We start from the raw sequence: 22,379 nt of genomic DNA, 5'->3' as shown, positions 1-22,379 counted from the left end.
AAATGGATGTCATGAGGTAGGTGGTGCCTTTGACGTGCTTTGAGAGTCTGGAGGTATGATGGCAAAGCTCTCCAAGGAAGAAGAACTCAGAGATAACACAGGCAGACACCAGGGGAGCTGGGCTTCAGGATGCTTGTGGCCACCACAGGGAGGCTACAGGCAAGTAAAAGAAAGTGGATGTGCCATTTGGAACTAAAAGAACCTTCAGGTTCATTCACATTAAAGCCACTTGTTTTGGATTTGACTTTGACTCATGGCCACCCCATGTGTGTCAGAGTAAAACTGTGCTCCATAGGTTTTTCAATGCCTGATCTTTTGGAATTAGATCACCAGGCCTTTCTTCTGAGGTGTCTCTGAGTAGATTTGAACCTCCAACCTTCCAGTTAGTAGCTGATAGCTTAACAGTTTGGACCACCCAGGGAATCCTCATTCATATTAACATTCACATTAACAGGGGCCAAACCCCTGCCACATCTCATTAAGGAGCCTGGGGCATTAGCAATGGGTTGTCAATCTACTCAGCCCTGGATGACCTTTTGACAACTTCTCTTTCGAGATTGACTCTTTCTCTTTCTTTTTATTTTGGTACCATGAACCACCACTATTTATTTCCAAAACATTTTTATCACCCCAAATAGAAACTCTGTACCCCTTAAGCAATAAGCCCTTAATCTCCTTTCCTTCCAGCTACTAGTAACCACTAATCTACTTTCTTTCTTGGTAGATTTGCCTATTCTAGGTATTTCAAGTAAGTGGGACCATACAACATTTGTCCTTTTATGATTGACTTATTTCTCTCAGCATAATGATTTCAAGGTTCACCCAGGTGGTGGCATGCATCAAGACTTATTTCTCTTTATGGTTGTATAATAGTCCATTGTATGTATATACCACATTTTGCTTATCCATTCATCTGTTGATGGATGCAAGTGGTTTCCATCTTTTGGCTATTGTGGATAGTGCTGCAATTGGTATACAAGTATCTGTTTGAGTCCCTGATTTCCAGTCTTTCGAGTATTTACCAAGGTAAATATATATACTGAGCCTCTTAATGTTCATTTTCAGTTGCTTTTACCAGGATGCAGTTATGATAGGAAGAATCAGAGGAGCTTTGCTAGGGATTCTTCTAAAAAGATATCAATAGTCTATTGTTACCCAGTTATGCATCACATGTTTGCAGAGCACCTACTATGCACTGGGTGGAGCAGCAGCAGCAGATACATTGTCATGACAGATCAGGGTTCGGGAACACTGACCTTCATCGCCTATGTTGTTGTTATATGCCGTCAAGTAGCACAGTCTATGTTTCTCTGGGAGACTGTTTCTACTTTCCCACCTTTTTTTTTTTTTTTTTTTTTCCTCACAGTGTTCTCTCCCCTCCCCTCCCACCTCTGGCAACCAACAAAGAAAGCTTCCCTCCACATATAAACCTTTACTTGACCCTCCACAACAATGAACTAATACTATATTTGTCCTTCTGTGATTGACTTATTTCACTCAACATAATGTCCTCCAAATTCATCCATATTATGCGGAGTTTTGCAGACTCTACATTATTCTTTAGTGCTGCATAGCGTTCCATTGTGTGTATGTACCATAGTTTGGTCATCCACTCTTCTGCTGATGGGCATGTACGTTGTTTCCATCTTTTTGCTATCAAGTGTCTATTCATATCTTCTGCCCATTTTTCAATTGGATTTTAATTCCTTTGCTATTGAGGCATTGGAGTTTTCTATAAATCTTAGAGATAAGTCCCTTGCCAGATATGTAATTATCTGCAAATATGAATTTGTTGCTGTCATTTTTGTTATGTGCTTTTTCATGGTGTCAATTTCTTTGTTTTATATAATTTTCTATGCTGAGCTCGTCCTGTTTATGAATTGTGTTATCACTTCCTTCGTTGCTATTGTTTTAGTATTTGCTAAATATTTGTGCTGGTCTTCTTTTTTATTTTGATGTGAAGGTTTATCATTTTTCTTTGGGGTTACCCTGTGATTTATAGTTTTCTTCCCTAGTTTAGAACAGTCTGTTCTGTCTTGTAGTTGTCTTGATTTCCCTATCATCTAGAAGTTCTGTAACGACAGTTTTTTTCCCTCTTTTTGGTTTGCAGTTGTCCTCATTTGTCAATTGATATCTCTTGTTCCCTATTTATAATATTGTAGGCTTATTTACTTTGGATATTTCCATAGCTGGGTTGGTTTCTGGGTTATATCATTATGTGTGTCAATGGTCAGTTGTTTACTGTTGTTGCACCCTTTAGCATCTCTTGTAAGGTTGGTCTGGTTTTAACAAATTCCCTTAATTTCATAATTTCACCATCATATTTGAGTGACAGTTTTTCTGGGTATATAATTCTTGGTTGGAAATTTTTCTCTTTCAGGGTTTTATATATACAATCCCATTATCTTCTCACCTGCATGGTTTCTGATGAGAAATCAAAACTTAGTCTTATTGGTTGCCCCTTGGAGGTAACTTTTGGTTTTTCCTGTGCTGCTTTCAGGATTCTTTCTTTGTCTTTGGTTTTAGTGAGTTTGATGATGATATGTCTGGGTGATTTTCTTTTGGGGTCTATCCTGTTTGGGGTCCATTACACTCCCTGAATGGATATATTCTCATCTTTCATCATACCAGGAAAATCCTCTTCCAACAAATCTTCGACAATTTTCTCTGGTTTTATTTGTGTCTTCCTGTTCGGAAATTCCAATTACATGTAAGTTATTCCTTTTGATGGTATCTCACATGATCCTTAGGCTTTCTTCATTTGGTTTTGATCTTGTTTCTGATTGATCCCTTTCCAAAGAAGTATGGAGGTATTTGCCTTCAATCTCACTAATTCTGTCTTCCATTGATTGAATTCTATTCCTTTGCTCGTTCAATGTGTTATCTATTCCTGAAAATTTACTATTAATCTTCTGGATTTCTGTGTGTAGATTTTGTATCATTTCTAATTTTTCATTTATTTTGTTATTTAGTTCTTGTATTGTCTTTCAAAATTGTTGTAGGATTTTCTCCTCAATTTTGCCAATGTTTTCCTTGATCTGCCTCTCAATTCATTGAGGATTCCTACTAAATATAATTCTTTTGAATTCCTTATCAGGGAGATCCAATGCTGCATCTTCCTCAGGGATGTGTTTTGGGTCTGTATCCTGGTCCCTTGTTTCTCCTGCTTTATCTTGCTTCTTTAAGTGGACTGTGATGCTCTGTTGTCTCTGAGGCATTGTGATGTTTTTGTGTTTACATTTAATTGGTGATTGTATGTTGAAGTGACTTGCCCATGATTTTCATTTTGTTTTGTTTGTACATTATCTACATAAGCAGGGTACTGGTGCTGTGCTCCTCTATTCACTAGCTGACATCACTTGTACACTCACCACCTGTCTCCTTCCCTGTTGTCAGCCTCTCATTTGTCCCTACCGACCTTGGCAAACAGAGCCTATTCTTAGGTCCCTGGAATCCGAATGAGAATGCTATCACTTTTAAATCCAAAATGGCTGCCACTTGTGAAGGTTCAAAATGGCTGCACCCTCAGTCACTTTAAATATCTAAAATGGCCAACACTTATAAACATTCAAAATGGCTGCACCCTTGATCTCTTTAAATATCCAAAATGGCCACTGCTTATAAACATTCAAAATGGCTGCACCCTCAGTCACTATAAATATCCAAAATGGCTGCTGTGTGTAAACAATCAAAAAGGCTGTACCCTCTGGACAGCCAAAAGTCCACAGCTCAGGTTGTCTCCCTCCTTGCTGTTTCCCTTCCTAGTCATAGGTCACCAGCGCAGTCATCCCTGCAGCCCTTGGTGACCTGGGCTGATCTTTCGGTCAATTCTCAGGTCCCAACACCACTTGGAAATATTCAGGCTGTTGGTCCCATCAGAGTAGCTGACAGTCCACAGCTCCAATAGGCTCTGTGCTCACTGTTTTTGTTCAGGTTTTTCCACTAGTTGGTGCCTAATGCACTTCTGTATAGTTCCTTTCAAAGCTCAGGGCTCCGTGATTATCTTCTGTATCTCTGTCAAGTGGTTTCTCTTTTCTTTGTTGAAGAGGGTCTGTGTCGCTTGTCTGCCTAGTCCTCCATCTTTCTAGAAGTCCCACTTTCCCACCTTTTAATAAGTGTGATTACAGCTCAGATTGCAATGAGGGGAGTCAGGCTATTTGGTAATCAGATGACCTTCTGAGAACAGTGACAAAGCCATGCCTGAAGAGTCAGTCCTGCAGAAACTGAAGGGGTAATTTTGCCCTTGAGAGTGAGTGAGGGAAAGGTTCAATTTTATAATATAGCATAATTCCCTGCCATGCTCAGAAATGTAGAGAAATGACAACTGTAAAGAGGGAACTGTGTAATTGTATGATGAGGTTGTCAGTGGCAGGAGAGTATAAATAAGGAGCAGTTAGAGGGGTGGCATTGTGTAGTTCCTTGGGGTCCTGCTGGCACACCAAAAGGTCACCAGAAAGAGAGCTGGATTACTGAGAACACTAGAACCATCATTCAGTGTTTCCAGGGGATATGATTATCTAATTATCTTCTATCCCACATTCCTCAGACCAGAACTCTGCCTGGATCTTCCATGCATGATGAGGACATTGATGATGGTTCTTAGGCACTGTCAGATGCTATATTGCAAAGGATTCCAGACAAACCAAGAATACTCTTGCTGTATTTTAGCACCGAACACTGAACAGCTTTCACCTTCCTTGCCCTCTACTCATTGCTTGTTGCCTGCCTAGAACATCCTCCCCTCACCCTACTCTCTACATCCATCCCCTCCCTCATTCCTCAAGCCTACCCTCTCCAATAGTCTTTCCTAGGCACCTGAGCCCCTTCTGGTCCCCCTTATCTCTGAATTTCTCACACTTATTTCTAACTCACTGTCTAAATTATTTTCTGTTACTTAGCTTTTTAAGGAACCTTGGTGTCACAGTGGTTAAAGCAACTGGCTGCTACTACAAGGCTGGTTGTTTGAATCTACCAGCCACTTTGTGGTAGAACGATGTGGCAGTCTGCTTTTGTAAATATTTACTCTCTCAAAAACCCCATAGGGCAGTTCTACTCTGTCATATAGGGTCACTGTGAGTTGGCATAGACTCAGTAGCAATGGGTTTAGTTGTTTTTTGTTTTATTTAGCTTTTCACATACACACACACACACACACATACACACACCTACACTCAAGTCTTCCTTGAATTTTTTAGAGTAAGAATATATCATTCACATATTACTAATGTGTGTGTGTGTGCTTTTTTTTTAATTCTAAAAATATAAGTAGAGTGCAAGCTTCTAGAGGGTTAAGGAAAGCTTTGTTTCTAAGTTCTCCATGATGCCTTGCACAAGCCAAGATGGCATGTTTTTCAGTGTGTTCTTCCTCTAAGGAAATCAGTAATACGTAGGCAGCATAAATGACAACTATCAGACCAGGCTCCGACCACCCATAAGAACTCACTGCTATCAAGTTGATTCTAACTCATAGTGACTCTACAGGATAGAGAAAACTGCTCCATAGGATTTCCAAAGCTGTAAATCTTTACAGAAGCAGACTGACTCATCTTTCTCCTGTGGAATAGCTGGTGAGTTTGAACTGCAGATCTTTTGGTTAACAGCTGAATGCTTTAACCACTGTGCCACCAAGAACTCCATCAACAGATCATAGGAAACAAAAATCCTAAACTCACTACACAGGCTTTCACTGATCATGTAGGTAATGTAGCCAGTTACCATGGTTTGATTTAAAAACAAACTAGCACAACAACAAAAAGACAAGGGTTTAAAGTTACTGTAGGACTTCAATGGGTCTACGCCCTTGTGTAATTTCCTCTCATTTACTATGGGCTGGACTCTCTTTTAATGATTAGAAAACATCAAAAGGGCTAGATGCCATTTTTGAGATTAGGTTACAAAAAGATTATTTGGGTATCCTTGCTTATTCTCTTACTCTTTTGCTCAGAAGGAAGCTAGATGCCATGTTGTGAGGTACCCTGTGGAGAGGCTCATGTGGTGAGGAACTAATGGCTCCAGACAACAGCCAGCAAGGTGTTGAGGGGACTTGAGGCCTGGCCACAGCCACGTGAGTCAGCTTGGGAGCAGATCCTCTCTTCATTGAGCCTTCAGATGAGACCACAGCCCAGATGTCAGTGTGACTGTGACCCATGCGAGATTTGAGTCAGGGGCACCTGGCTGAGTCACATCCAGACTCTGACCCACAGAAACTCTGAGATAATAAATGTTTGCTTTTTTTTTTTGTTTTGTTTTTTTAAACCTTTTCTTGACTTTTTACAGTAGTGATCTCATTGGTCCTTTTCCAATTGACTAATTTCATTCAGCATAATATCATCTAGGTTCATTCATGTTATGAGGTGTTTCACAGATTCACTATTATTCTATAACATTGCTAGTATTCTATTATGTATATGTACTCTACTTTTTTTAATCCATTTATCTGTTGATGGGCACTTACGATGTTTCCATCTTTTTACTATTGTGAATAATGCTGTGATGAACATGGGTGTGCACCTATCTGTTTCTTGTTTCAAGCTGTAAAGTTTGAGATAATTTGTTATGCAGCAATAGATAAATAATATCCTGTGTGTGAGTGTATGTGTGTGTGCAGTGTGTGTGCAAGTATCCACACAGCAAACGTGCATAAAAAGGTCTGAGAGGACTTGTATCAAATTGCTAATAGCAGTTAACACTCGGGATCCAGTGGGAACACAACACAAAGGATTTTAATATTTTAAACACACACACACACACACACACACACACATGCCTACACTTAAGTCTTCCTTGAATTTTTTAGAGTAAGAATATATTACTCACATATTACTAATGTGTGTGTGTGTGCGTGCTTTATTTTTAATTCTAAAAATATAATTAAAAATTGAAGCAAGGGGTATAGTTGGTAAAAAAAAAAATTTGGTAAAGGACTGACATTTTCAGAAGTGATTAGAATAAAAATTATTTTTCATGTCTTTATTGTTTTTAAATACCTAAAATACTTTTAATAGAAAGAAAGAAAGAAGGAAAAAAAAATCTTTTTCCTGTTGTCCTCTTGTCTTTATGGGTTTTCACACAGCTGTCCCAGGTGGTACATGGCTGAGATCATCATGTTCATATTGTTCTTAGAAGACGGGAGGGCAGCTGAAATCCCAAGGGTACCAAGCCAGGGTGCCCTGTATATGGGTAGCTCTCCAGGCTCACAGCCTGTGACCTCCAGAGACCACAGCTCTCTATGGAGCTTGTTCTCAAACACAATGACCAGCTCTCCATTAATTCCTGGAGAGTAAGTGAAGCATAGCCAGTGGCTCTCCATCAATTAGTTCATGAAAATGAAAGGTTAGAGTGCCTTTAAGACTGGCTACTCCTAATGCTCCTCAGAAAGGCTTGGAACCAGAGAGGGATTTCATCAGAATCTCCAGGCCAGGCCTCCCTGGGACTACACCTGCATGGCTGCCTTTGCCTCCGGGAAGATGTACAGAGTTGTAATGTGAGCAGGAGTGGACAGGCAGAGCAGGGCCCACCTCAGACATGAATGAGAAAAACCAGGCCACAGCAGGACCCTGCAGGGCAGACAGTCAACTGGTGAAAAGGCCTGGTTTTGTTGTTAAATTGACCCTTATGGCTAATGACTCCAGAACTGCTGTTCCAGGGACGTGAGTGTGGGAGCATTGGCAGAAGAGGAATAGGGTCTGGGAGCAGGTCATAGGGCAGGTGAGAACCCCATACCTTGTTTAGAGATAGAAATGTAACATAAGATACTGGATGCCTTTTTCACCTTTTAAAAGGTAGTGTGGGATAGGGGCTCAGCTGACAGATAAAACTGCAGATAGGGGAGGTTCCAGCAGATTCCCTGTGAGGCTAACAGCCAGTTGAGGAAGGACACAATTAAAGAGAAGAATGAGAGAAATCAAATGCCTTTGAGACTTAGTGAAGCTAGTATTTGAAAACCTGAAGCTCATTTCTGGATGGTTTAATTACAGCTGAGGTGCTCATACACACCACAGTGAGTCTGCAGAGAGACTCTATGGGCATTTGAATCATCAGACAAAAGAAAGTGATTAATTACTTGCCTTCTCACTTAGTGTCACTGTTTTTCTGCCCCTGAGTAAGGACCTCAGTTACCCAACAATTGTCTGTGAGCAACTTCAAGGGTCTGACCCTTCTGCGGGGCAAGCCTAAGCACAGAAGTGGGGTCTCTGCAGGCTGAGGTCCAGATTCTGGTTTCATGGCCTTGTGGGCTTGCCCAATCTCTCAGTCTATCAGTAAAATAGAGGCAATTATGCCCCTTCCACCTGGCTAAGAAAGGGACAGTCCTTGGAAGAGTATAAACACAATACTCAACTTAGGTGGCTCGGGCAATTTTAGTGAGGGCAAAGTGACCAGGACAATCTCACGATCATTCCTGGTAGACCCAAGCTCTTGAGAAACTTGTTTTTCTGAAAATAGCTGGCCCTAGTCCCAGGGGTTAGGAAGAACAACCTCGTGATCTATTTCCAAAAAACCAGTCCGTGGAAACCATATAAATCTCAATGGTATAATCTGTGACTGTTTGTGGGGATCGCACAAGACCAGGCAGTGTTTCATTCCATTGTGTATGGAGTTGCCATGAGTTGGAAGCTAACTGTGACAACTAACAGCAACCACAAGTCACAAGAGTGAGACCAGCACAAAGCTGAAGCCACAGACCAGCAGATCAAGTGGATGACCTCATACCATGACCAGGGGACTAGGAGGATAGTTCAGCATGACCTAGCAAAGAGGAACATCTGCTGAGTCTTCCTTAACAGGATTGGGGGGTAGAGCATGGATCAGAGCAGGGTATGGAGTAAGGATGCCCATATTTAAACTTGAGCTCTATAAACCTAGCTTTGTAACTCTGGACAAGTGGCCAAGTCCTGATTCCTTTCTCTAAGTCATCATAGCAGCAGAACCTCACTTGGACCTAGGCAAGAGGAACTAATGCCCTGGGCCCATGCTGGCCTCTTCTGGCCAGACCTCATCCACAGAGTAAAGGAGCCTGAAGGGGCAAAAAGACTCAAGAATGTAAAAGGATCAAGAGAGATCAAAGTATGGAAACCAATTATTAGCAGAAAGAACAGGGACAAAAGGAAAATGGCCAAGACTCAATAATGGAGGAAGAAGAGAGAGAAAAGAGAGAAACCTTTGTGGAGGCACTAAATTCAGAACAGCCTTTGTTTTCTAGGCTCCATGTGGTTGACTCCATGGCTCCCTGGGCTCCCAAGAACATGAATCCTTCCTCTAGCATCCTTACTCTTTCCACCTTTCATTTGATCAGTGGTGAAAGTGTTTCTTGCCAAACAGGAGCCAAACACACTGCCTTGCCTTCTTCTGGGGTCATCCAGGGACCCCTGAGGCCTAAGCAGCGATGTCTGAGTGTCTGGGCTGCTTTCTTAAAATATCAATATTTATGAGATGACAACATCTTCATTTAGATCCCCTTGATAGATCAATAATTCATATATTTACTGAAAACCAGACATCACCTCATCAGGGTGCAGTCCTCAGCAGGCTCTATGCTTCTTGGCAATCACCCTCCTCTTCCAAAAGCCATCACTCCTCTTCTGAGAACATTCAAGATCCCTCTCCATTTCTTTCTTCTTCTGTTGTTTTAATCTCATCTAATGCCAATGAAGATTTCAGACAAGTCTTGCTCCCTTTAGGGAACATATGCTAGGAAGAATACTCGGAAGGGAGGTTCAAATGGCTGTGCTCCCACCTCTGAGGTGGTGGGAAGCACACACAGGACCCAGATGTGTCCACACAGTCAGGATCCTCTCCAGTTCCCACATTATTTCTAACCCCATCACCTTTCTTATAACTTCCACACCCCCACTGTTCCCCTCAACTTCAGAAAGGACCTCCTGTTTCAGAAAACAAAGGAAATGTCTTTGCAAAGGCCTCAACAGATTCAAAGCACACATGATCATTTTACCCACTCTCCTTCTCCTGGATTCCTATCCCTGACATCAGAAATGTATCTGCATCCAGGTCTGGTCTTCAGGCTTCCCTCTGTCTTGAAGGGCACAAAATATCATTCTCCCCAAGAATATCCCAAGGGGATCAATGATCACCTCCATAGCCCCCCAACTCATCAATCTCTCCTTTTCTCTCTTTTTTTTTTTTCCTAAGTACATATAGGAGCTCTGGTGTTGTAGTGTGCCTAAGGCATTTGACTGCTAACCAGAAGGCTGGCGGTTCAAATCCACTGGCCACTCCTTGGAAGGAAAGTTGAGCAATCTACTTCCTCAGTGATACCGCCTCAGAAACCAAAGGAGGGGGCGTCGCTAAGAGTCAGATCCAACTCAACAGCAGTGAGTTTGGTTTGGTTTATGTTCTGGTTATCTAGTACCGCTCTGACAAAAAATATACCACAAATGTGATGGCTTTAACAAACAGGAGTTTATTCTCTTACAATTTGGAAGCTTTAAGTCCGAGTTCAAAGTGCCAGGTTCTAGGGGCTGGGTGAAAGCTCCTCAGCCTTGGGCTTCAGCTCTGCCTCCTGTTCCCAGCTCACTAGGACAGCTGCTGGCTGCTAAGACTGACAAACCCAAGGTTGACAAGTAAAAAGACACAGTCCTGATGTCACCAAACCACACAGCTGACCATTAATTCAAGTCCATCAAAAGTCCCAAGATTGGCAGAGCATTGAAGGCCACTGAACACCACAGCAACACGTGGGGTTCAAGCATGTTATAAACTGGAGACCATTCCCAAAGTTGTTTCTTATATATGGGAAGCAGACCACATACCCAAAGGCAGCTACTCAGCTGCTCTAATAGATTCCACCATGGAGCTGATTGCCAGTCTCATCATGGGAAATACTACATCCAACTGCCCAGTCACTCAACTAGGCCCAGCCAAGTTGACACACAAATATAACTACCACAGTTTAGAAGTACGTATGATATTCTGAAAAATAGCTCCTTTCTTAAAAACAAGAAAACTTTCCTTAACAATTTGTTGCCATCTTGCTACCTTAGCTGTTTCCTGGCCTTCAAAGCCAAGCTTTATTAAAGCATCACAGACTATCATCATACCAAAACTTCACCCTCTGTTCTCATTTCAGCTTACTGCACTTGGGCTTCCATCTCCACCACCCTACCAAGACAGCTCCTGTCAAGATCACTAGTGACCTTCTTATTGTGCAATCCTACCCCATTCTCATTCCTTACCTTAAATAACCTCTTGGAAGCATTTGGCACCACTGACCACTTCTTTAAAAATTTTTTTTTAAACTTTTACTGTGATTTGGGTCAAAGTTTACAGAACAAATTAATTTTCCATACAGCAGTTCATACACATTTTGTTTCATGACATTGACTGCAATTCCCCATCATGTAAACAGCTCTCTTCTCACTTACTCCCTGTAGTTAGCTCTTCCTTGTGTCCTTCTTCCCTATGCATTCCTGCTCCCCTGAGCTATCTCCCTGTGTAAACACTGCCCTTCTGTTCTCCCACGATTGATCACTCTAAGAAATGTATCTATCTGATGTAAATGTTCACCTTTTACACCTATCTATTGTTTGGCTGGAAGCCACAGGAGTGAATTCTATTCCAGATCTGAAGGGTAACTAGGAGCCACGGTCTCAGGGGTCTCACCAGGCTCTGTTAGACAAGTAAACCTGGTCTTTTTTCATGATTTTGAGTTTTGTTCCATATTGTTCTTCAACTCTATCCAGGATCTCCTGCACCGATCCCCCTCTGAATGCCTGACAGTGGTAGCCAGGCACCACTTAGTTCTTCTGGTCTCACGGTCATATAGGCTGAGGATCACATTAGTCTACTAGTCCCTTGGATTAATTGTTTCCATGCATCTTTGGCTTTCTTCATTCTTCTTTGCTCTGGACAAAGAGATACCCTTGGCTGCTTGCAAGCTTTTAAGACTCCAGTCACTATTCACCAAAGCAGAATGTAGAACAATGTTTTTGTGTAGCATGTTATGCCAATTGAGCTTGATGTTCCCTGCAACTCTAGTCCTGAGCCCACAGGTCCAACTACTAATTCCCTAAAGGTGGTTGGCTGTGGCCAAGAAGTTATCATAACTTTGCCCCTTGTTAGCTCTGTTATATGTTTGGACAGTCTTATAGCACAAGCAAATTCATATGCAGAAATATTGTCTGCCCACCTTATATATGGTCATGGGTATATTCCCTTTCACGTACACACACCTGACCATTCAGCCTGTTTATCTATCTATTTACCTGTAGATTAATGTTTATCACTGATAATGCAGTATTATATATGTAAAAGGGTTTATCTTTGTTGTCTGTATCTCCTGTGTACCTCTCTGTGTCTTCCTCTTCCTCAGTGCTACCATGTTGATCACTCACTTTTAGTACATTACCCTTCCTTTCACCCAAATCAACACTTATCTCTACCTATCTAACAGTGTTTCCTCCCCTTCTCTCCCACTCCTGGTAACCAACAAAGAAAGTTTCCTTCCACATATAAACCTTTCCTTGACTTTTTACAATAGTGAAAACAATAAAAACACTCACTGCCTTCAAGTCAAATCTGACTCATAGAGATCCCTCCTTGGGTTTCCAAGGCGGTATCTCTACAGAAGTGTCTGGTAGGTTTGAACCACCAGCCTTCTGGTTAGCAGTCACATGGCTTAGGCACTACACCACCAGAGCTTACAATAGTGAACTAATACAATACTTGTCCTTCTGTTATTGACTTATTTCACTCAGCATAATGTTCTCCAAGTTACTACATTATATGGTAGTTTTCAGATTCTTACATTATTTTTCAGTGTTGCATAATATTCCGTTGTGTGTATGTCCCATAGTTTGGGTAACCTTTCTTCTATTGATGGGAACTCTTTGCTTCCATCTCTTCGCTATTGTGAATAGCACTGTGATGAACATGGGTATGTATACATCTGTTTGTGTCTTGCCTCTCACTTCTTTAGGATTTATATCTAGTAATGGGAATGCTAGATCAAGTGATATTTCTATTTTCAACTTCTTAAGGAATCACCATACTGCTTTCCACAGTGGTTTTATCATTTTACAGTCCCCCAGCAGTGATTGAGTCCCAATCTCTCCATATCCTCACCAGTACTTATTATTTTCTGTGTTGTTGAACTTGCTACCAGTGCTGGGTGAGATGGTTTGATTTGCATTTCTCTAATGGCTAATGATCTCGAACATTTTTTCATGTATTTGTTGGCTGCCTGAATATCTTTTTTGGTGAAGTGTCTATTCATATTCTTGGCCCAGTTTTTAATTGGGTTGTTTGTCTTTTTGATGTTAAGGTGTTGGAATTTTCTATAAATTTTAGAGATAAGTCCCTTGTCAGGTACATCATTGGTGAATATTTTTCCCAACCTGCAGGTTCTCTTTTTAGTCTTTTGGAGAAGTCTTTTGAAGCACATAAGAATTTAACCACTGAGTTCCAGGGTTCCACCTACTAACTACAAAAACAAACCAAACCCACTACCATCAAGTTTATTCAGACTCATAGCAACCCACATGGGGTTTCCAAGGCTGTAAATCTTTACAGAAGTGGATTGCCTCATCTTCCTCCTGAAGAGTACCTGGTGGGTTTGAACCATCAACCTTCTGGTTAGCAGCCAAATGCTTTATCTCCTATAACACCAGAGCTCCTTAACTACTACTTAGACACTGACAAATCTCAAACATAAATGCTCACTCAGGGCACTGAGTTTTGATGACAATATCCAATAGCCTAATGAAGAGCTCCACGTAAACTTCCCACAAGCATTTCAAAGTTAACACGTCCCAAACTTAACTCACAATCTTTGCCCCAAAACCTGTTCTTTCTCCTGTATTCCCTACTGTATTCTCTACAGAAGTATCTGGTAGGTTTGAACCATCAGCCTTCTGGTTAGCAGTCAAATGCCTTAGGCACTATACCACCAGAGCTTACAATAGTGAACTAATACAATACTTGTCCTTCTGTGATTGACTTATTTCACTCAGCATAATGTTCTCCAAGTTAATCTACATTATATAGTAGATTAACATATAACATGTCCTTCTGTGAACATGTTCCTACATGCTCACAATATGTGCCATTACCTGTGTCCTAGCACACTCATTTGACCAGATCGCAAGCGAGACAGCAGGAAACAGAGGAAGGATCCATAGACTCAAGAGGCAAAGTTTGTGATGGGTATAGAGTTTCTGTTTGGGGGATAAAAGTTTATGGCAGCAGTGATGGTTACACAACATTGTGAACACAACTAATGCCACTGAAATGTACACTTTCTTTTTTTTTAAAGAGTTGAGATTCAAATCCAATTTCTGTTAACAAGCTGTGTAATACAAACAAGTTATTTAGTCTCTGAGCCTCAGTTTCCTCATGTCTGGGACATGGGGACTAAATCACCTATGCCACAGGCTTGTGAAGGGTCTGTAAGATATCTTATATGATAGTGTTCTAGATCCTTCGAAGAGTCAGTGCTGAATCCAGAATCATGATAGAAAAATCCCAATTCACACCTATTACTTATTTTAAGAGTGCTCTGGTAGTGTAGTGCCTAAGACCTCTGCTTACCAGAAGCTGGCAGTTCAAACCCACTAGCCACTCCTCAGAAGGAAGATTGGGCAATCTACTTCCATAGTGATACTGCCTCAGAAACCCAAGGAGGGGTCACTGAGTTGGATCCAACTCAATGGCAGTGACTTTGGTTTTTGGTTCCGTTAACCATCTTCATGGGTAGAGTCACATCTTCCTTGTTCTCAGTGTTTTCCCCCACAAAGTCTTGGACAGGTCCCTGTATGGAGATTAATACCCTATGTGCAGAGAGGTAATGCAGGCTTCATAATGCTTATGTTCAGTCCACCGACCTGGGCTATGCAAACAATGATGTTTTAAAATGAGGAGTAAAAAGGACTATGCAGGTTGGGGAATAAGGTGAGAGCAGGAGTACCTTACCTTTGCACTGCAAGCCCTGCCGCAGCAGGCCCCAGAGCAAGGACCCACAGTGGTCGCAGAAGGTGGGGACCTTGTAGTTGTGGATACCAAACTTGTGGGGCATGTTGACACTGAACCGCTGGGAGCCTACCTGCAAGGACAGTAAAACACGCAGTCACCTCCAAGCTCTATAGTGCCTTATGGTACATTTGATAGGAGCACATACAGAACTTCTTCCCTAAAAAGCCAAATCATTGTAGGTGACAGACCCTGGCTTGGCTGACAGTAGCCCTGAGAAACAAGGTGAAGAGTGTCTCCTCCCTTTCCCACAGCCTAGGCTCATGGTACCTTTAACCCATTCTTTGCCGCTCTGTTTGACTTTTCAAGGCCAGGTATTCTCTTCCACACAGCCCCCTACAGGACTTCAGCACTCAAGTTGCCATTTATGAGATGTCCCCATGGGCTTGCATTGCTGTTTTGTGCATGGAAGCCTCAGACACACAGACTTTCGGCAGCTTTTTGTTGGAACCTATGTTCTTGTACCCAGCAGGGTGCCTTGGAAACAGTGGGTCTTCAATTAAGGCAGACAATCCTTATGATAAAGATTATTAATACAAAGTGGTGACCACTAAGGGCATTACTGTATCAGTGCTGACCACATGTCAGGCACTTAATTATTATTATTTCAATTAAACCTCACCACTCCATTATGGGGTAGGCAACATTATTATTCTGATAGAAAGGGAAATTAAGGCAAAGTGAGATTTGGAAACTTACCTGTAAGATGATGAGTGGCAGAGCCAGGATTTGATCAGAATTCACAGCCAGGCTTTTCAGCCATTCTTCTACCATGTATTGTTTGTTTTAAAAAAATAAAAGGGGTCAAGATAAAAGGGGAAGGACCTGGGAAAAGAAGTTCAGGGACCTGATTTGTAGGCCTAGATTTGCCAGAACCATTCCTGAGGTCGCAGGTAAGTGTGCTGACTCCTTCAAGCCCCAGATTTTTCATCTAATAAATGAGGCTAGTACCCCTATCCCACATAACCTCACAGGGGGTCAGTGAGATAAGTGGAAGAGGAAGAAACAATATGTGTTGCATGGAAACCTGCAGGGAATTGCATCAACTGGCAGTTGATCCTTCAGGATCAACTATTATTCCTCTTGGTTTCCATTGTAATGGCACAGTTCCTGGCACACAGGAGGTGCTCAATAAATATTCATTGGAGGAAGGAGGACAGGAAGGAAGTTAGACAGCAAGCAAGCTATCTCTTTTCTTCATTTATTTGCAAATGTAATGAGGGTAACAATGGATTTGGGCTTGGATGCAAAACCAGGAATCAGAAGATCCTGCTAATGGTTTAGGATTTCAACCATGCCAGCAGAACCCCTCCAAAAACACTGGCACTGCACTCAGTCTTCCCTTCAGGTATTTGGAAGGCTCACAGTCTAACCCCTGTTCGTTGCTGCTTTTCAGAAAAGGTATGAAAGCAAAAGGAGATAAAAGATGGAAAATGCTTTGGATGCCAAGATGCTATTTGGTTGAATTATTTTAGAAGCAGGTAGAAGGTCTCTATAAAAGTTTCTGCTTCGGGAAGCCAAATTATAAACCCAGCTGATTATAAACCCGCTCTCTAGAGTAATACAAAACTGACCCCCTCATTCTAATGGCTTATTATTATAGTTTTTATATATTTATTTAATATATAATTAAAAGCACACCTTGAAAATCAACTGTCCTGATCATATACTTACATATGCACCTGCCATTTTCCTCAAAAAGTTTTTTTTTTTTTTTTTTTATTAGGATTTGGGTGAAGATTTACAGAGTAAATTCACTTTTCATACAGCAGTTCACATATACTTTTTTTTTTTTTTTTAAATCTGTAAGTGGTGCCACCATTCCCCCAATCTCTCAGTGAGGATAAACCTAGCTTCACTGTTGAGTTTTCTTGCTCTTTTAACCCTAGCAATTTCCCTAGTAGTCAACCCAGCACTAATTTCAAGATGAAGAGACAAAACAAGGTAATGGTCAAGGGCACAGACTCTGGAACAGACTCTCTGGGCCTGAAAGCAGCTTTTCACATACTCACCATGTGATTTCAGGCAAATTAATTGGACCTCTCTGTGTTGCTATTCTCTCTGCTGTAATGTGAGGGTGATAATAGCATTTACCTCATTCAGGTTATGTGATTTAGTATGTTAAAGCGCTTAAATGCATGTTAAGTTATCAATGCATTTTAAGTATTAGATGCTATTATTATTATTATTATTGTGATTATTTCTATCTCCTTACCATTTTTTTGATTTTCTAATCCCATCCCACTCTCCCAGCACCTCATAAAGAGCAGGTTCCTCATTTTGTACTGTGTCTGTATCACTGTTTATGAGTGGCATGGAGCCATTCACACATCCATTACCCACTTCAAGTGTTCCAATGAGACAATGCAGTAAAAGAGCCCACATTTTTCTGTGGGCTTTAGCTCTAGAATCATACTGCTCTGGACATGATATCTGCAGACATGAAACTGAGTTGGAGCCATGCTCATTCAGTACATTGTACCACATATCAGGTGACTCCTTTAATTTTTGATCAACATAATGAAGGAGACAGGATCTGAGAGAATAAGGTTTCTCTTGGGAACCATGGGGGAGGTGGCAGCAGAGGGAGAGGATGGTAAAGAGCGCCCAGAATGCCAATATTATAAATAGTTACCTCATCGGGAGTTTCCTGTTTCTTTAAACCAGCGCACTTTGTGATTATGAGCTCATGGCATCGCTTGTGGACCACGCACGTGCAAACTGCAAAAGGCAAAAACGGAAAGGCTGAGCAACAGGTATGCGAGAAAGTTTCCATCCCAAGATCTACTCAGGCCTTGGTGGAGGGCCGAGGGGGGCCATTCTGTCACCAAATCTTAATTTAATGCTTCCCCAAATCCTCTATGCAGTTCTTTCAAAGCACTGCTCCTTCAGAGTCATTAGGGTTTCTGAGATGCTCTGGAGAAGAATGAAACACTTATATTTAAAGGGCATCAAAGTTTTCCCTTGTTCCAGGGGCCCCCTCAACCAATTTTCTCACTTCTGATCCCAAGGTCAGGGATAACTGCCCTACCAGCACTTTCAGGGAGCACTGTCTGTCACAGTGGGCCTCACAGCCCTCTTTGTGGTTCCTCTCGGTACCACACCAGGATGGCTGTTGGGATAGGTTGGACTGTGAGCAGCATGTGAACAGGTGCTTCATGGCACAGAAATTTATATGCTTTCTTACATGCCCTTACATGCCAAATTTTAAAATTTCTGTTTAATCTAATATCCCTCAAGAAATGGTCTGTAGCTTTGTCTTTAGTGTCCTAGGGCAGGAAGGCAGGAGGTGGCTGATGACGTAATTCATAGCACAGGGACACAGCAACTCCCCCACAGAATCCCACCTAACTTTCCTGAGGTTAAACAGAGCTGGGTGAGGAGCCCAAACAGCCTCCCAGCTCCAACCACAGGGAAGCCTCAACATAACCACATCACATCTCCACTCTCCAATTCAGTGCGACCTAACCTTGCATTTGAAGCCAATCAACTAAGAACAAAAAGAATCTTCAGTCTTTTCAAGGGAGCTTTACGTTTTCAAGAGCTAATGATTCCACAGCAGAGACAAAAAGGAGAATGAGCAAGGGCCATCTAATGATACTGAGTAAAACAATCAGGTAAAGAGAGTCTTCAGGGAATGAAAGAATAAGTGAGTTGACAGAACACACAGAACCCAGCTTGGAACAAAGTGGGCTTTTGAAAGGCCTCTAATAGAGGCACTGCATTTCACTATAGAAAATGAAAGTGTTCCCTGTTATAATGCACAAAAATGGCTAGGTGAGCTGGGGGCTTCCTGAAGCCACAGGGAAACTTGGAGATAAGTGGTACCAGAAAAGTAGACACGGATGTGTGTCTGAGTAATAGCCACATCCACAAAAAAAAAAAAAAAAAAAGAAAGAAAGAAAAAAAAATCACTGCTGTCCAGTCAGATCCGACTCAGAGTGAACCCCCCTTGGGTTTCCAAGGTCGTATCACTACAGAAATAGATTGTCCAATCTTCCTTCTGAGGAGTGGCTGGTGGGTTTGAACAGCCAGCCTTCTGGTTAGCAGTCAAGTGCCTTAGGTACTACGCCACCAGAGCTCCCAATAGCCAGGTAGGGACAAAGAAAAGCAAGGCCCAACTTCCTGGGTTGGAGCATAGCATGCAAACCACACAGAGCATCTACCTGTAATTAGTCCTAGCTCATGCCTCCTACGAGCTTAGGATCTGGATCTCTCTGGGCCTCAAAAATGTAATTTATACAATACCACTTACCTTGACACTGGTATCCCTGCTTTCCTATGACACCCCTGAAAAGAAGAATACAATCCTTTAAGAAAATGCAATTTTACTAGTCCCCCTAATCTGGCCACCAGCCACCATACACCAAGGATCTTGGGGGCCCCGCAAGCATGGAGGATTCACTCCTATCTGCAGAGTATCTGAGAATGCCTCTCTCTGAAGGCCACAGAGGGCAGTGGCTGTGCTCAGAGTATGGCCAGGAGTGGTCAATTTGAGTGCTTGATTTCCTATATACATGGCCATTTGAATGAGGGCAGTATTGTTCTGGAAAGCTATAAATTACCCTGCTTGCCCTCAGCAGGCCTCAGTCAGTGGAATGTACTCTCTCTCATGGGTAAAAGGGACCTTACTCATCTCCTACCACCAGGCATGCTCTGTGGGTTCCCTAATGGTGGAGGAGGGCTGTGGCTGGTAGCATATTCTCTGGGCATTCTAGAGACAGCCAAGGGTCATGGGTCAGTCTGTGGCCAGGATTGGGGTTCACTGTATAGTTTGGGTTAAGGCAAATGAGAGAGGTTTCTTCTGTGACCAGAGTAAAGGTCTCTCTGGGGCACGGTTGAGGGTCAAGGATACAGAACAATCCAACCCACTTGCTCTTAGCCCTGAACTCAGTACACCGACATTGACTGCTCAGGGAGCTCCCTGAAATTCCCAGCCCAGCTAGAGAAGCCACAAGTCACTCAGACTATATACTTCAGGAAGCCTTAAACCTCAGTGGGGTTCACCATGGAATTAGAGGACACCTGAATCCATAAGACTAAGCTTTCAAAACTTCCTCCCTAGCCCTCATTCACTAATCATTCAATTCATGACCAAAATACAAATGGAAGACAGAGGGTTAAGTCAGCTCTTAGAATGAGGTGTCTATGGGTAGGAAGAGGGCATTATTTCCACTTTAGTCAAGTTAGGTTTGCTGTGAACTGACTTGTTTCAGGCATACATGCCAACCTCAGTGACTGAGGATAAGACAAGCCATTGCTTGACACCACAGGATTCCAGGGGTCCTCAGAGCCCAATTTGCCTGTCTCCTGGCTGAGTTCATACTGCAACTTGGCCTCACTTGCTCTCCTCTGCCTGATCCAAGAGTATTGTCAGCCTCTATGCTAGCACTAAAGAGCTTGCTACAAAGTCTAGTGGAGTGTCAGGAAGAGCCTAAGCTTTAAGCCAGGCTAACCAGAGCTGAACTCCTGTCTCTCACACTTCCTAGTGGAGGGCCTCAGGCAAGTCTCTTCAGTTCTGAGCCTCAGTTTTGTCCACAGTGGAATGGGGTTAATAACACATAATTCACAGAACAGTGGAAAGAATTCAATCTATATTTCCAGTGTCTGACTGAGAACCTAGCATCTGGTGAGTAGTTAATAAAGTCCCCTCCAGCCCTCAAAGCCAATGTTCCTTATTGTCCTCCACCTACTACCTACCTGTTTTTGCCTATCAAAATCCTAGACTTCATGAAATGAGAAATGCCACTTCCCCAGGAAGTCTCCCCTGCATACCCAGTCAACACTACTCCCTCACTTCTCTGAATTCTCACCATCTTAGCAGAACCACTGCTAGGACTCTCACTAAGAATTGCTTTGTAATACAAATATAGGCAATCCTAACCTTTATTATAGAAGAATACAAATTTATTCAAATTTATACAAATAAATAATTTTTTATACAAATAAATATTTATACAAATAAATCAGTGAGACTAATAGAATGGATCCTCATGCGCCTGTCACCAAGTGTCAACAATTATCAATACATGGCCAGTCTTACTTCATCCTTACCTTTAGCCCCTTCCCCACTCCATCTACATTATATATGTTTTAACAAATCCCACACATAGTATTTCATTTGTAAATAATTCAGCATATCTTTCTAAGATAAGGATTCTTTTTGAAAAAACACAATCACGGTTGAGTGAAACCTGTGAGAGCTGGAACTTGACAAGACTGACAAGTTTCTCATCTTTGATAGGGTGTGGTCTTATCACTTTTCTATTGCACATTTTAGTGGAAAATACTTGAGTTTTCCTTCTCTGACAGGTTTCTGCTTTACACAGGTTCCAGCTTTCACAGGTTTTGCTACAGTATAATTGGTCATAAAATATTCATACTTTCAATAAATACAATGAAATACAATAATATGCAGTATAATCCTAAATATAAAGTCACTAGGAACCATGGTTTCGTCTTTCCTTGTATTCCCCCATATTCTAACACATCATTAGTCTTTCAGAAAAGTCTTCTGAAATCATATAAAGAAGAAATAAAGTACATTAGCACTTTCCAAATGAAGTCTATGATCGTCTGCCCTCCCCCTTTCCCCATGTCTCCCCAAAGAGAGAGGTAGCTGGGGGTTCCTGGAGAGGGGCACTTACCAGATGAAATCTCTGCAGTGGGAGCAGTAGGTGGGCTGCCGAAGGTAAGTGGCCATGAACTTGTGGCCATTGACCTGGTGGACCCTGCGCCTGACGGCCCCTTGCCGCTTCCTCGGTCGCATGCGCTCCCTGAACACACGTTCTTCATTGTCCTTAGGGGCTGGGAAAGAACAAGAGCAGAGAAGGAAATTGAATCTTGGTTAAAGCAAAAACCAAACCAGTTGCTGTCAAGTGGACTTTGACTCTTGGTGGCCCTGTGTGTGTCAGTGTAGAACTGTGCTCCATAGGGTTTTCAGTGGCTAATTTTTCAGAAGTAGATCAGCAAGCTTTCTTTCAAGATTCCTCTGGGTGGACTTTCAATAAGCAGCTGAGCAAACAACCATTTGCACCACCCAATGACTCCTGAGTCTCTGTCACTGACCCTTAAAACTGATCTTCTGCAGGAGGTCTACTCCATCCTTGAGAGATTTCAGGTGGGGCTGGGTAGGAGGCAAACTTTGCTGGTAGAGTTTCAGGCGTGTGTGGAGGAGAACCACTGCAAAGCTCCAGAGACTAAGCCCTGTCCCAGGTGGGAAGATATAGCACTATGTATGTGTCCCACACCAGCTGCATCCTCAGAATCCATCCATACCCAAACTCTGCTACATGTTTGACCACACCTTTCCTACCTATACCATCTGTATGTCTGAAAGGTACAGGGCTCAAAAGGCTCAGGATTCACATCTCAGCAGTGTAACCTTGGACATATGGTCT

General features: G+C 42.1%; 1 protein-coding gene across 1 annotated transcript in view; it reads right to left on the bottom strand.

Moving 5' to 3' along the window:
• The window catches only part of PRKCE (protein kinase C epsilon), a 794,842-nt gene that overhangs the window by 313,721 nt on the left and 458,742 nt on the right, over positions 1–22,379 (bottom strand). The window contains exons 3-6 of the mRNA XM_007944393.2: positions 21,627–21,786; positions 19,235–19,269; positions 17,615–17,700; positions 14,923–15,052 (exon numbers count right to left, since the gene is read on the bottom strand). Coding sequence (XP_007942584.1) covers positions 14,923–15,052; positions 17,615–17,700; positions 19,235–19,269; positions 21,627–21,786 — 411 coding nt within the window. The remainder of the gene's footprint in view (positions 1–14,922; positions 15,053–17,614; positions 17,701–19,234; positions 19,270–21,626; positions 21,787–22,379) is intronic.

This window comes from Orycteropus afer, unplaced genomic scaffold (genome assembly GCF_000298275.1).
Source record: "Orycteropus afer afer isolate SDZICR_OR568_19922 unplaced genomic scaffold, OryAfe1.0 scaffold00124, whole genome shotgun sequence".
Classification (NCBI taxonomy): Eukaryota; Metazoa; Chordata; class Mammalia; order Tubulidentata; family Orycteropodidae; genus Orycteropus; species Orycteropus afer.
Note: the sequence above shows the minus strand (reverse complement) of the source record. Positions and strands in the feature narration are given on the sequence as shown.